The sequence below is a fragment of the Schistocerca nitens genome, chromosome 5 (genome assembly GCF_023898315.1).
Source record: "Schistocerca nitens isolate TAMUIC-IGC-003100 chromosome 5, iqSchNite1.1, whole genome shotgun sequence".
NCBI classification, from domain to species: Eukaryota; Metazoa; Arthropoda; class Insecta; order Orthoptera; family Acrididae; genus Schistocerca; species Schistocerca nitens.
The window spans coordinates 459097763-459112254 of record NC_064618.1 but is presented as its reverse complement, the minus strand read 5'-3'; the positions used below and the strand labels follow the sequence as shown (position 1 = coordinate 459112254).

General features: G+C 37.9%; 1 protein-coding gene across 1 annotated transcript in view; it reads right to left on the bottom strand.

Moving 5' to 3' along the window:
- Positions 1-14492, bottom strand: part of LOC126260878 (dnaJ homolog subfamily C member 7) — an 84216-nt gene that overhangs the window by 59270 nt on the left and 10454 nt on the right. Inside the window, exon 2 of the mRNA XM_049958319.1 lies at positions 10147-10235. Within this exon, the coding sequence (XP_049814276.1) occupies positions 10147-10235 (89 nt within the window). The remainder of the gene's footprint in view (positions 1-10146; positions 10236-14492) is intronic.

Here is a 14492-nt window from a genome sequence, read left to right as displayed (position 1 = left end):
CTTTTGAGTTTACTCACAAAAAGATCAAGATACTTTAAAAAATCTGATGATCTATAAATCCATAAAATTATTACCTTCACTATGGTTAATTATGGCTGTATCCTCAAACATCTCCTCTTTTGCAATTTTACACAAAGAGTCTAATATCTTGTAATCTGAGTTCTGTTTGCCATATATACAATTTCCTCCATGTTTTGATACAGTTTTGCAAAGGGAGCCTGTAAGTTTAAAGTTCTCAATTTTTAGGTTTTGTAAATAGTCATTGTGCACCCAATGTTCGTACATGCCTAAAACGGAAACATCTCTCCAGTCACAAATTGACTTTTCTGGTTTACCACTGAACCTCATCGTGTAAATCCCACAATATTTCAGCAGTGTGCTGCATCTAGTCATGAATCTGATGTCCTTTTTTTCCCTGTTTTGATTGAATGGCAGCCAGTGCTGGATTCCAGATGACATGTAATTGAAAGCCTGCATTCATGTTAAGATTGACCACTGTACACTTATGTATAGCCTCCATAACAACACAGTCCCAGGAAGAGGATGCTAGGGATAAAATTTCCATATTTTCGTAAAACGTGATCCCCATGTCCAGGCAAAGTTCACCACCACTGATTTACTGGGTTGCCTCAGGTGTGGCATTGATGGTGTTCCATGAAACATTCTTGCACAATTCAGCATGTCTGCCTAATATAAGATTTCACACATTGGCATAGGATGTTATATGCACCACATTTGCTAAGGCCAAGGTCACCTTTGAGCAAGCACAATAAATTCTTCAATTTTACTGGTGGCCAAAAAACACACTTGATGTCATGCCTTTTGAGGATTCTTTCCATTCTTGAAGACAAGGCACGAAAATAGGGCAATAATGCCATTGCAATGGTTGCCTCCGCATCTTCATTTACATCCCTGCTTTGAATTTGCTTAGAACAGAATGCATGGTATATCTGTCTATTGGAATAGCCATTCTGTTGGAATACCTTTTTTAGGAGTTGTGGCTCACCAGGGTAGACTGTTGGCATCTGAGACCACGTGTGGTCTATGCACCAAAGAGCGTAAGACACTACCACATTGTGCAGGGCGATGACAACTTGTGGCCTGCAAATGCAGTTCCGTTTGAGTTTGTTTATGATACACACTTTGTACCAATGTACCATTGGCTTTTCTTCTGACCATGACATCCAGGAATGGTAAAATGCCATCTTTTTCCACTTCCACTGTGAACTGTATACTTGGGTGAAGTGAGTTGGATGCTGGAGAAACACAGGTCTGTATTCTGTGGGACCACACCAAAAATGTACCATCTACATACCACCAAAAACAGGAAGATTTGAGACTTCCCGACTGCAGTGTTGTTTCCTCAGAGTCTTCCATAAAATAGTTGGCCACCATGGGAGACACCACCCATTTGTTCAAAATACTGGTCATCGAATAAGAAATAAGTTGAGGTAATCACTTGTTAAACAATGTCACAATGTCTTTCTGACATTGGCTGCTGATAAGCTCTAATGAGTCCTGCAGAGGCACTTTTGTAAATAAAGATATAACGTCAAAGCTAACCAAAAGATCTGACTGTTGCAGCTTGTCTTCAGGCAGCTGATGAAGTCTTCTGAATTTTGAATATGGTGGCCATACTTGCCTGTGAGAGGTTCCAACAGCATACTAAGAGGTTTGACCAGAAAATCTGATGATGCCACGGTGTACGGTAAGGTGTCAAAGTTGAGTGACTGTAGGTACATACAAGACTACTTGGGCAAAAATTTCCAGTTGGTGTGATGAATGGCAGCTAGCCCTAAATATGGAAAAACTTCAGTTAGTGTGGGTGAGCAGGTAGATTAAACCTGTAATGTTCGGATACAGTATTAAAAGTGTCCTGCTTGTCACAGGCAAGTCATTTAAATATCTGGGCATAGCATTGTAGAGCAAAATGAGGTGGAACGAGCATGTGAGAACTGTGGTAGGAAAGGTGAATGGTTGACTTCGGTTTATTGGGAGACTTTTAGGAAAGAGTGCTTCACCTGCAAATGAGACCGCTTATAGGACGCTGGTGCGACCTATTCTCGAGTACTGCTCGAGTGTTCGGTATTCGTACCAGGTCGGATTGAAGGAAGACACTGAAGCAATTCAGAGGGGGGAGGGGTGCTAGATTTGTTACAGGTAGGTTCAAACAACATGTATGTGTTATGGAGATACTTTGGGAACTCAAAAGGGAATCCATGAAGGGAAGATTACTTTCTTTTCAAGAAACACTATTGAGAAAATTTAGAGAACCCGCGTTTGAAGCTGACTGCCAAACGATTCTACTGCCACCAACATAAATTGCGCACAAGCAACAAAGATAAGAGAAATTAGGGCTCATATGAAGGCATATAGACACTAGTTTTTCCCTCGCTTTATTTGAGAGTGGAACAGGAAAGGAAATGACAAGTGGTGGTATAGGGTACCCTGTGCCATACACCATACGGTGGCTTGCGGGGTATCTATATAGATGTACATGTGGACGAAAATAGGTAGGAGCTCCAATGTTGCTCACTTCGCCCAATAGCGGTCAGTCTTATCAATAGGGAAGCAGATTTTCAATGAAATACCACCGGGAATCCAGCACTGGCCGCCATTAAATTAAAACAGAGAAAACAAGAACTTTCAATTCATATCATGACACAATGCACTGCTGAGATTTAATTTAGCTTTCAACCAAAGGAGTGTCAGGCAGCACATTCGTTGCCTACAGCACACAAATGAAAGGCCTTTCTGCAGCTCCCAGTACAGAGCACTAGGAGCACCACTTTCCTCCAACTGCGACTGTCTTCTCTCACATGCATATTGGCTGCTTCCGATCTGATAAATTGTGCTGCCACCACGCAATAATCAGCCACGTCTTGCAGCTGTGACAGCTGCATCTATCACCACCTGACATCTAGCAGCTGCCTCAATGAAATATGAAAATTAAACAATATGATCTGACAGAAAACCCAAGAAGCTTATTTGCAACAGATCTGTCAGGGAAGCCTGAAAAGTCACATCTATGCAGTCATCAATAAGGAGACCACTGAGCTCATTAAGTTTGTTTGGCAGTGACTGAACATTGTGATGAGCTAATTTTAGAACATAATTGTTCTTTTGTTTTATTTCATCACCTGTGGATGATCATTATTCAAAACTGACTATTTTGTTTCCTAAACCTTGTACAGAACAGTGCAAAAATGGTAGACTGTTCTCATGTGTGTTTAAACTTGTGTGAGGTAGAGGCCTATTTGGATCACTCACACTGTCACTGATTGGTGTAACATTGGTGGAGAGATTTATTAACATAAAAAAACATTACTCTTGTCTTGCTGATGCACTGTTTCACTGACTTAGCATTTTGTTGTTATTTTTCCCGAGAGCCCGTGATTTTTGTCATTGGGGGGGGGGGGGGGGGGGGTATATCCTCTGCAGCACAGTATTGCACATTCAATTTGCTGCTTACTATTTCTTTGACCTGCATACTACAAAGTTCTTCCCTAATTTGTTGATGTGTGGACCCAGGGATGTGGAATTTTCTTCCTAAACGGCTTATGCTGACAAACATTACATATCTTGGATCTTTTTATTTGTACTAAGCACTACTTTCTTTATACATGACCAACTGGTAAGTCGTGATGGTGTGGGACAGAAAAGACAATCACATTTGAGCTTCTCGGCTAATTGAGTCTTCTTTTGAGTGGGGTCGAAAGATCTATAGCTTCATTTCTTGCAACATCAATTGTTCCTGCCAAGAACATGAAATCGGTCTGTTGAACCTGTTGCCTTGTCATGATTCATAGAAGTCACTGCCTGAAATTTAGCATCTGGTTTCACTATGCTGGTCATACTATGCCTGGTTCTAGATTTCAGTTCAGCTGCTAAATTCTGCCTTCGCTGCCTATTCTAGGTGGCTTGTAGTTACTTCCATTTTCTTCCAAGCTTCGTTCTCTCATTTGCCACAAGTTGATTTCTGCTACACATTTTCTTTTTTTTTAAGACTAAGCAATTCTATCACTTAGCTGATTTTCACATCTTTGTCAGTTATTCGTACTTCGCGAATTTTCTTTGCTATGGTATATAGCTGATGTTTCCACTCTACAATAATTTTCTCAACACTTCTGATGTGATTTCTTTCTTCAGAAACATATATCACTTTTTAGAACATCTGTCACTTAACAACACTTTTATAATTTCATCTTTCACCAGCACTGCCAATGCTAAATATGCATTTTCTTCTTCTAAACAGTCTGAACATGGCTACTGAAAATCATCACTGATAAATTTTAGACATACTTTGGTCCACTTTTCATGCTACCAAAAGCTGCATTTAACACACTGAACTCCTTTGACTACCCAAACTGTTTAATTTATTCCTTTTTGGAGTGATGTGACTCTAGATCTACACCCAGTGCCATCTTGTACAATGTTGGAAGGAAATCTCCTACAGGTTCTGAACAGCATATAATGGGACTTTTTGAAGTTTAATGACAGTGAATTAGCTTTAAACCATTAATAAATGTCCATAAAAATTTGATTAACAGCCATTTCTAAATCTGTACTTGACTTGCTATTTATTGCAATGTTTGTATCACCTGCAGGCAAAATAAACTTAGCATCTGGGAATGTAACAGATAAGAGGTCATTTAAAAAAAAAAAACAACAACAACAACAATATGGACCAAAGATGGAATCTGCACATAATTACTTCCCAATGAGATGAAGATGATTGCTTACTCCACAGGTATAGGTAAGATTTGATCCATTTTGCAGCACTACCATTGACACCATATTATTCTAATTTACTGAAGAGAATGCTATGTTTCACACAGTCAAAGGCTTTTGACAGGTCACACAATATTTTTGAAAATGCCAGCAAAAGTGAAACTGGTTGATAGGGTATCCCCTCATCCCCCATTCTTGTAAAAAGGCTTAATTTCAGTATATCTTAACCAGTCTGGGAACGTTCTTCTGATAAGAGACTGATTACAAAAATTACTTAAGACATAACACAACTCTCACGAATGCTCTTTGATTATCTTCGTTGACATGTTGTCATACCCACTAGAATACTTTGATTTTAGGGATTTTATGATGGATGCTACTTCTTTGGGAGAAGTGGGTGTTATTCCCATTTTACTTTAGTTATTTGTAGATATTGGTCTCAGCTATTCCATTGCACTCTTTACTGTACCTGATAACCCCAAGTTGTCAGTAACAGAGAAAGTAATTGTTTAAGAGGTTTGCAACACTACAGCATTTGTTACCAATGTCTCATTTATTTTTAGAGCTATATGTTCCTCTTCCTTCCTGGCCCCATGTCACTGAGTTCACTATTTCCCATACAGTTTTTATTTTGTTGCATGATGCAATTGTCTTTTTCTCATAATAAAGCTGCTTAGATTTGGGTGATTTCATCTCAAATCATACAGCTCATGTCAACATGTGGTCTGAATTTCTCCGGAAAAATTGTATATTAGACCTCTATATCGTAACTGTTATGAAAAAGTGTTTTCGTTTTATCTGAATTTTAGTATTGCTATGGCCCTTTGAAAAATGTGTACTCTGTGAATATCTCTAAAAGAAGCTAATAAACCAAAAGTAAGGGAGACCTGGCAGATGTTTTGCATTAGAGCTCCCTCTTTGTGTGTTGAAATTTAGTTGACACCACCACACTTATGAGCTTCATTCAACTCACAAATTTAAGACAAAAATTCAAAATTTAAGTTAATTTTTTCACTATTTTTTTTAATTTGGAGTCATAGCATGCTATCTTTTCTGTCATATTACCAGATACTACTCATGTAATTGTAATTGTATTGTGTAAATATTTATTACTAAAAATGTAAAAATTAGCATTTTTACACATTCTAATAAATTATTTACTCGGAAACACACCAAGATGTCCCTTCTGTACAGCGTAGCCACCCGTGGTCATTTCATCTGCAGTAATGAGTGGTCCCTCTCGAAATATACCGAGGGTCTCACTGAAGCCTTCACAGACTAATTATCCTTCCAACCTTGTACAAAACCAAATCTCCCTTGCCTTACCCTTCTAGCCTCCCACCACCTTCCAAAGTCCAACTGTCCAGCCACAGATAAGCATTCCCTCATAATTCAGTACCACCCAGGACTGGAGCAACTGAATTACATTCTCCGCCAGGGTTTCGATTACCTCTCATCGTGCCTTGAAATGAGAAATGTCCTGCCCACTATCCTTCCCACCCTTCCCACAGTGGTATTCTGCCATCCGCCAAACCTACACAATATAGTTGTCCATCCTTTCACAACCAATGCTTCCAATCCCTTGCCTCATGGCTCATATCCCTGTAATAGACCTAGATGCAAGATCTGTCCCAGACATCCCCCCACGACCATCTGGTCACTAATATCACCTATCCCATCAAATGCAGTGCTACCTGTAAAACCAGTCATGTGATTTACAAGCTAAGCTGCAACCACTGTGCTGCATTCTATGTAGGCATGACAACCAACAAGCTGTCTGCCTGCATGAATGGCCACTGACAAACTGTGGCCAAGAAAAAAGTGTACCACACTGTTGCTGAACACACTTCCAAACATGATATCCTTCATTTCAATGACTACTTCACAGCCTGTGCCCTATGTATCCTTCCCACCAACACCAGCTTTTCTGAATTGTGCAGGTAGGAACTTTTCCTGCAAAACATGCTACGTTCCCGTGACCTTCCTGGCCTTAACCTTCACTAGTCACTGCCCTCACTCATCCAGCCCCTTCCCCGTTCCATTCCAGCATTACACAACTTTCATTCCACCACCACACCCAGTCTTTTTTATTTTTCTCCTTTGCCACACTGCCCCCCCCCCCCCCCCCGTCCCCTCCTCACATTTCCCACACATTCCATCTAACTTGCAGCAGTTCACTGTCCGCCACACCTACCATACAATCCCCCATCTCCCCCCCCCCTCCCCCCGAGCCTCCTCCTCACCCCCACCCAGTCACCACGCCTATCATGCACTGGTGCTGCTGCTTGCTGCCTGAGACTGCAGTCGTGCATGCGAGTTGTGTTCGCGTGAGTGTGTCAGAGTATGTGTGAGAGTGTTTATTATTGTGCCTATCTGCGACTCAGTGTCTCCGCAATATGGTGCTTATCGCCTTTCCTTTTTATAATATCGTTATTGAAAATAAATTCAGATCTCTATCACTTTTAGTTTCTTTATTACAATTTTTCAATTTTCAGCAAATTTGAAATAGTGATGTGACACGTTCGCTCTTGACTTATACGATTTGAAATGAATTCGCCCATTTCTGGATAGATTGCTTCAGTATTTTGCAGTATTCTTTGTAACACATTAAAATGCTAACATCGTAGCTGTTCCTACATAGCAGATACAGGTTACTTTTTGTCCCACATGATACCTTCATTCCTTGTGTAATCCATAGCTTATTTTAGATTTGAGTTTGATTTCAGTTACCTTTAGGGCAAAGCAATTTTTAAAAGGAAGTAACTTTATTAATGAATACTTTATTTTCCACTTGAGCCTGAACTATTATAAACACTTATCCTGTTCGTGTCCTTGAGCAATCTCCTACAATTCTCCATTTCTGACTGGTTTATTACCCTCCTGTACTCAGATTTAATAATATTTTAAATCCTGACAAGTTTCAATGTTTTACTAATGGTTTTGCGAGATAATTTTTTTCCTTTTTCTACAAGGATATTATCAATAGCAGTCTCAGAACATTTACATACCTTAGCTGCAAAGTTCACAGTAGGAAATAAAATGATTAACTGTGTTACTGATTGAAATAATTGTACACTGACAGAACTTTTCAATATATCCACTTTAAAATTACCAGCAAGCTCAATTTCCTTTTTTTTTACTGGGAGATGGGACAACAGAGCTTCCAGATATTTTATGAAGTGGTTAAAGTTTCCTGCTCTGTATACACTTACTATCAAGGGAACAAATAAATATAAATTTGTGATGTAAAAGAAGTACCAGTCAATTTGAAGAAATAATGGGTATGGGTAACACACTGGTTCCCAATGGCAAGACTATTACCTTCCAAAGCAACAGAGATCACGCACAACGCTACAGTTAGATTTGTCACCACAACGAAGATTTAGTACTAAGACATAATAAGTGCTACAGAACAAAAATCAATACCAAAAATGTTCATGTAAGACAAAGTGAAGGAAATGTGGACCACACAATATGAGCAATTCAGATGTTCTGCTCTACAGACATTATCTAGTTAGGAGTTTGCCATTGGTTAACTCAATTAGACAAGACAAATTGCCAATATCTATAATACACAGGGCTGTACTGATAGCATGGCAAGATAGGCTCAAAGCAAGAATGCACACACAAAGGGAGGGTGGAGGGAGCACAAAATCTGACCAGAGAGAAAACCAAGACAATTTAAAAGTGGACCAGGAGAGATATAGAAGTTCTCCTACCCATGATGTTCTTTTGCCTTAAAGAAGCAACCTTCACCGTGGCCTGTGACTGTAAATGCACGCTCTTGTCACAGTGTAATTTCTCGAGCATCATTTTGTCCATGTAACTTCATGTATAAACGAGTACTACCACACCATAAACTGTCAATAACAAGGTTTATAAGGCAGCAGTGAGATTGTTTTGCATATCTGCCATCTACACAACTAGATCAAGTTCAACATTTGACTTGTTGCTGCTACTTCACTACTATAGCAAATGGTATCAAGTGGGTGTTTAAGCAAATACACAGTTTGATCAAAGGCTCCCAATTATTAACAATTACTGCTGACTGAGGACTCTAGCACAATATAACTGTGGAAAAGGCAATGAAAAAAGGTGAAGGACTTTCGTTGCTACCAAGTTATGGCTGTACAATCTGCTATGTAAAAAATTTTTCCACAGACAAGCCTTCTGACACTGATTACTAATATTAATATTAAGGGCATTGTTAGTCACTGAGCCTACAGCAAGCTATACTCTGCTTAACTGGCAATAAGCTGAACCCTTGTGTAAACAAACTACTGTGCCATTACTAACACATCTGGTGTCTTAAAACCACTGGAAGTAGGCCTCGCTTATGTACGAGAGGTTTTTTGTTACTCTAGTGCGAAGAAATTGACACATGCTAAAGCACCAAAAGTTAAGTTTTTTTGCTAATCACTGTGCTAAACATTTAACCCATGTAACAAATCACACAACAGAAATTTTCATTGTGACTACCTATACAAATGTGTCATTCGGATGCATACAGGCCTACCCAGCTGTAGAAAAAACTGCAGAACAGTAGTTTTGCGTTGGATACACACAGATTTGACAGTTCCGACAGAGGTGCAAGGTCACTTCAGTATGGCTCTGACCCTATAATGCACACAACTGCAGTGCACAGTACAGCCCTTGGAAACTTTAACGGAATGCATCATTTTATTTTACATTGTTCGGAATGAGGAAAAAGCAATGGAAGAAAGTAAGCTCACTTACAATGAAGCTAATCACAATCTCTTTAGACAAATATAAAAAAATAATGTTGTCTCTTTTTTGTAAAGTTGCAAGATCACTTTCACACCTATCGAAATTTTAATCATTAATGACATGCAATTTCTGGAGAAAATGAGTTTTTATGAATATACCTTTGGTTGTCTGTCCAAGAATCATTTTGCAATGCTGTAGGATTTTTCAGCTAAACATAAGGGAAAAAAATATCACATATAAAGACATATGAATACAAACGATGTGTGTGTAAGGACACTCCAGTATTTGCCTGAAGTGATCCCAGAAGTACGGAATACCAAGATCACCTTCCAGAATCTAAGGTCAGTGTCTTAATAAGTGCATAACCTCATTTGGTTAATGAGAAACTGAATATAGGGGGGAGGGGGTGCAAAGAGCTGACAAAGGAAAAAGTTGGAAGATACATTTGTATACAGTTCACATTACACCACCTATTTCCTACTTCCTTTTCACTTGTCCCTCTGCTTCCACTTACTTTCCACGATTAAAAAAAATGTTAAAAGTCTGAGGTACTCTCTCATGTCTGCATACTACTGACAAATGGTTTTCCCCTTCTAGTGAAAGAGGGTTTTTTAACTCGTGTGTATAATTTGTAACTTTCTTATATAGTTTCCCTTCGAGAAATAAATATGATACATTTGGACTCACCTATTGCTTCTGTATAGTATGGAATGGCTTGTATGTACTTTTTTGTTTTGTATAATTGATTGCCCGTTTCCTTTTTGATCTCTGCCAACCTGGAAAAGAATAACAATGTGGAGCATAAAAACTTTACAATATGTGTAGATAAAATTTATAGTTGAAAATGTGTTACAGACAAATCTAGTCATATTCTGAAGTGGTGTAGTACAAGAAATTTGCATATCAAGACACTGCAAGGTCTACAAAAGGGGGTTGTTAGGCACATTGTTTGAATGCCCTCAATAAAATGTTGTATACCTGAATCTACAGAATAAAATATACTGATGACACTATGGGTCTATAAAACTATTGTGTTGGTGGGAAACTACAATCCATTATTAAATATGGATGTACATGGCCATACCACAGGAAAAAGAATAACTATGTATGTTAACTATGAACCTAAGGAACCTTTAAATGCCAATTTAACATCGGTTATGGTGTGGTCTTTTCATGTGAAGATCATACAAGAAGTAAATGAACATAAATTAATATTTCAACTTTTCCACATTGTATTAGATAACATTTGGTGAATTAATATGAAATCTGCATACTGAAAGAAATATACTACATATGGAAATGCATTCTGTACTGGACTTACTACAAGCTTCAATGGAAGGACGTAGCCGCTGCTGTTCTGTTTCAAGAACCACTGGACATACGAGAGCATAAAGTACACTAGAGAAGTGAAGTGAACTGTTGAGTGAAGCTCAGAACATGATTGTGTGCAGGTTCATACACAACTTGCCACGGGGAGTGAAAAAGACACGATAAATCCACATTTATACTCCATAAGTAGCTTTATGCTGTATGGTGGAATGTACTTAATGTACCACTCTTACTTCTGCCATTTCCTGTTCCAGTTGAAAGAGGCGGCAGGGAAATATGGTTGAAAAGCCCAAATAAGAGCTCAAATATCTCTAATATTACCTTCATGATCATTTGAGGAGATATATGTAAGAGAAAATAATGTGTTTTATGATTTTTCTAGGCATGTACACATCTAATAGTGCCTCACAGTGTGGTGCACAACAATCCTCTTGGACTTGAATGAATGTCTTCATGACCCTTACACACTTGCTAAATGAACCCATTACAATTTGTTGCTTTTCTTCTTTTCCTCTATCAATCGTATCTGGTATAAATCATAGACTTAGGTGCAAAACAATATGGAAGTTTGTACAAAGTCAGTGATCAAGATTGGCAAGGCTGTGTCCCATGCAATAATAACTCTTTTATATGTATTTCGCACATACATTTTTAAAAATGACATTTATTATCTACACACTAAGCTGGTTGTGATCTTCTGCACAAGTATTAGACATCTGTTTGTTACATCATTACACAGTTTATGTCCATCATTTACTGTTGCTTTCTTTTGGGTTGTAGTTCAGTATTTTCTTGGGTAGTATTTCGTCTTCCTGTTTATTCACACGTTACTTCTGCTGTTCCCTACATTCAGTTACTTCCTCATTAACGGCAAATACATTCCACTCATACTAAGCATCTGCATTCTCCGTTACATCTCTCACTATCCTCAAGAATCTCCTCTCTGTTGCTTATGTTTTCCTGTCATTTTTTCTTTCTATTTTTCCCAGTCACCCTAGTTTCCTAACTATTCAAGTATTGTAATTAAGTTCTCTGTTTATTGTTCCACATATCACTTGAAATTCATACAGCTTTTCATCTATATCATTATAATAATCATAAATCATGTCACAGTCCAGATATTTATAATGAGCCATTCTTTCAAATGGCTTTAAGCACTATGGGACTTAACATCTGAGGTCATCAGTCCCCTAGACTTAGAATTACTTAAACCTAACTAACCTAAAGACATCACACACATCCATGCCCGAGGCAGGATTCGAACCTGCGACCATAGATGCAGCGTCGTTCCGGACTGAAGCACCTACAACTGCTTGGCTACAGTGGCTGGCTGACATTCTTTCAATTAATTTGTTGGTACTTAGTATTTTTGACTACACTGGTTATTTATCTTGAAAAACTATAATTTATGTAATGAAATTTTAAGAGTGCATTTTGTACATACTGGATTTAGCCAATTTATGCTGACGAAGTTTTTTCACTTTTTGGTATTATAACTTGATCGTCTGCAAATAGCAAATCGCTTAGATTAGTGTGTTTATCTAAATCAATTCCTGGATATTTTCTGATTTCCAACTGAAAGGACATTGTCAATAAAAATGTTAAGAAGACTGGTTGAAAGTGAACATCCATCTCAGTCTGATTAATTTTTATCTCATTTGTTCTTTTCTCTCCTGTATTTTATTATCTCTCTTGTTCTACAATGTAAACTTTTTGATTGTCCTTTTGTGTCATAGTGGGTAGCCACTATCATTCACTATTATCCGTAATTTAGTTGGATTAATTCAATTGAGATGTTTTCAAAATTAATAAAAACAATGTTGGTTTCAAGCTTAAATTCTTTTCGTTGTTCTATGAGCAATTTTATTGTAAAAATGTTGTCACCACATGAATGACATTTCCTAAATCCATTTCAGTGATCTTTGAGAAGTGTCTCAGCTTATTCTGTTGTTCAACTCCGAGTAGATTTTGAACACAGTATTCAACAGACTAATGCCTATGTAGTTCCAAAATCTGCTTCTATTGCCCTTTTTGAGCAGATGTAACTCACCTGCATTCCACAGGCTTGGTATTTTGCACCACTGCCAGCAAATATTGATAAGATGTAATAATCTGAGACGAAAGGAAGTTCCCATGTATTTGATTAATTTTGTATTCATTCAATCTGTTTTTGCAGCTTTCCTCCTCCTCTTGTGTGCATTTTGTTGTTCATCCACTTTCTTCACCGAAACACAAAATTCACAATGTCTACACCATAACTCTTGTTACCATCTAATCCACTGATCTCTAATTACATCAAGTTTTGCTCTCTCTGCTTCTGACCGGTATTCAAACTATTATAGAGTTATTGACTATCACTGCAATATTAACTGTTCTCTTTCATATTTCTGAACCCCCACCCCCTTCAAAATCTCAAATGTGCTGTGTGATGATAGAAAAGTAATACCTCTCATGGGCAGGAAGAATGTGTTACCTGGAGACTCAAATGTGAAATCTGCTTCAGTGAAGCTACACCTCTCCACGACAAACGTTAAATTTTATTAATGCAAATGAACACTCCAAATGTTAACAATTCACAGGAAGGCACAGCACTTGTGGAACAACAAACACCAGAAATAAGTGAAACAGCAGCAGCATCATTATCAGAAGCAGCAACAGCAGCAATGCTTAAGGAGGAGCCAAAAGAAAATAACATCTGTGTCATTCAGTGATAATTTTTTATGGTTTCAAGCCAAGAAGAAAATCAAAATGTTAAAAACCAGCCTGCTAACTCACAGATAAGTCAGAGCAACATCTTATTTTTAAACAATCAGGGTCTTGAAAGTGAAGTTGAAATTCTGGAGGACTCATTGCCACAGCATAAGTATTCTTTCTTATGTCTATCTGAACATTGGCTTAAACCAGAACAAATACAATATGATGTACCAGAAGGTTATAAACATAGAAACAGTTTTTGCAGATCTCAGTACTGTAATGTCGGTACTGTTATCTATGTTTCAAATGAAAGAGTGTAGAACACTAGATCTTAGTTGGGCATGTGTAGAGAAACACTTTGAAATTACCGGGATCATATGTGATGTAATGAAACTTATCACAGTATGTATCTATCATTTCCCTGACTCAGGTGATAAAACTTTTTTAGATGATTTAGACAGTGTTCTCTGCTATATAATGAAGTAGAAACAATATGTAACTGTAATTGGGGAAGACTTTAATTCAAGCTTTGATGTAACATGTAACAACCCAGTGTAAATAAGTTACTGAATATGCTAAGGCAGCACAACTTCCATCATGTAAATTCAGAACCAACAAGACTAAAAGTGTGCTTGGATAATGCTTTTGTCAACTGTGCTCATGATATGTATTCCACCAAGGTAAAGGAATTTGTTTTCTCAGACCACTCCATATTAACAGTAGAGTTAAGACATTTTACAAAAGGGGATGAGAGCAAGGCCGGATAAAAGTTAACAAAATCTAATATCTTAATATTAACAAAACACAATCTCAGAAAACTAACACCAACTGAGCATAAACTGGGACAAATTATTTCAAAACTGTGATTCCAGTGCCCAAACAGTTTATGAAACAATCCACAATTACTTAATAGGTACTTTAAAAGCCCATCTTGTTCAAAAGAAATATCATAAAACAAGAAGGGGTAAATTGTGGTACACCAAAGAACTGGAGAATCTAAAAAATAAGCT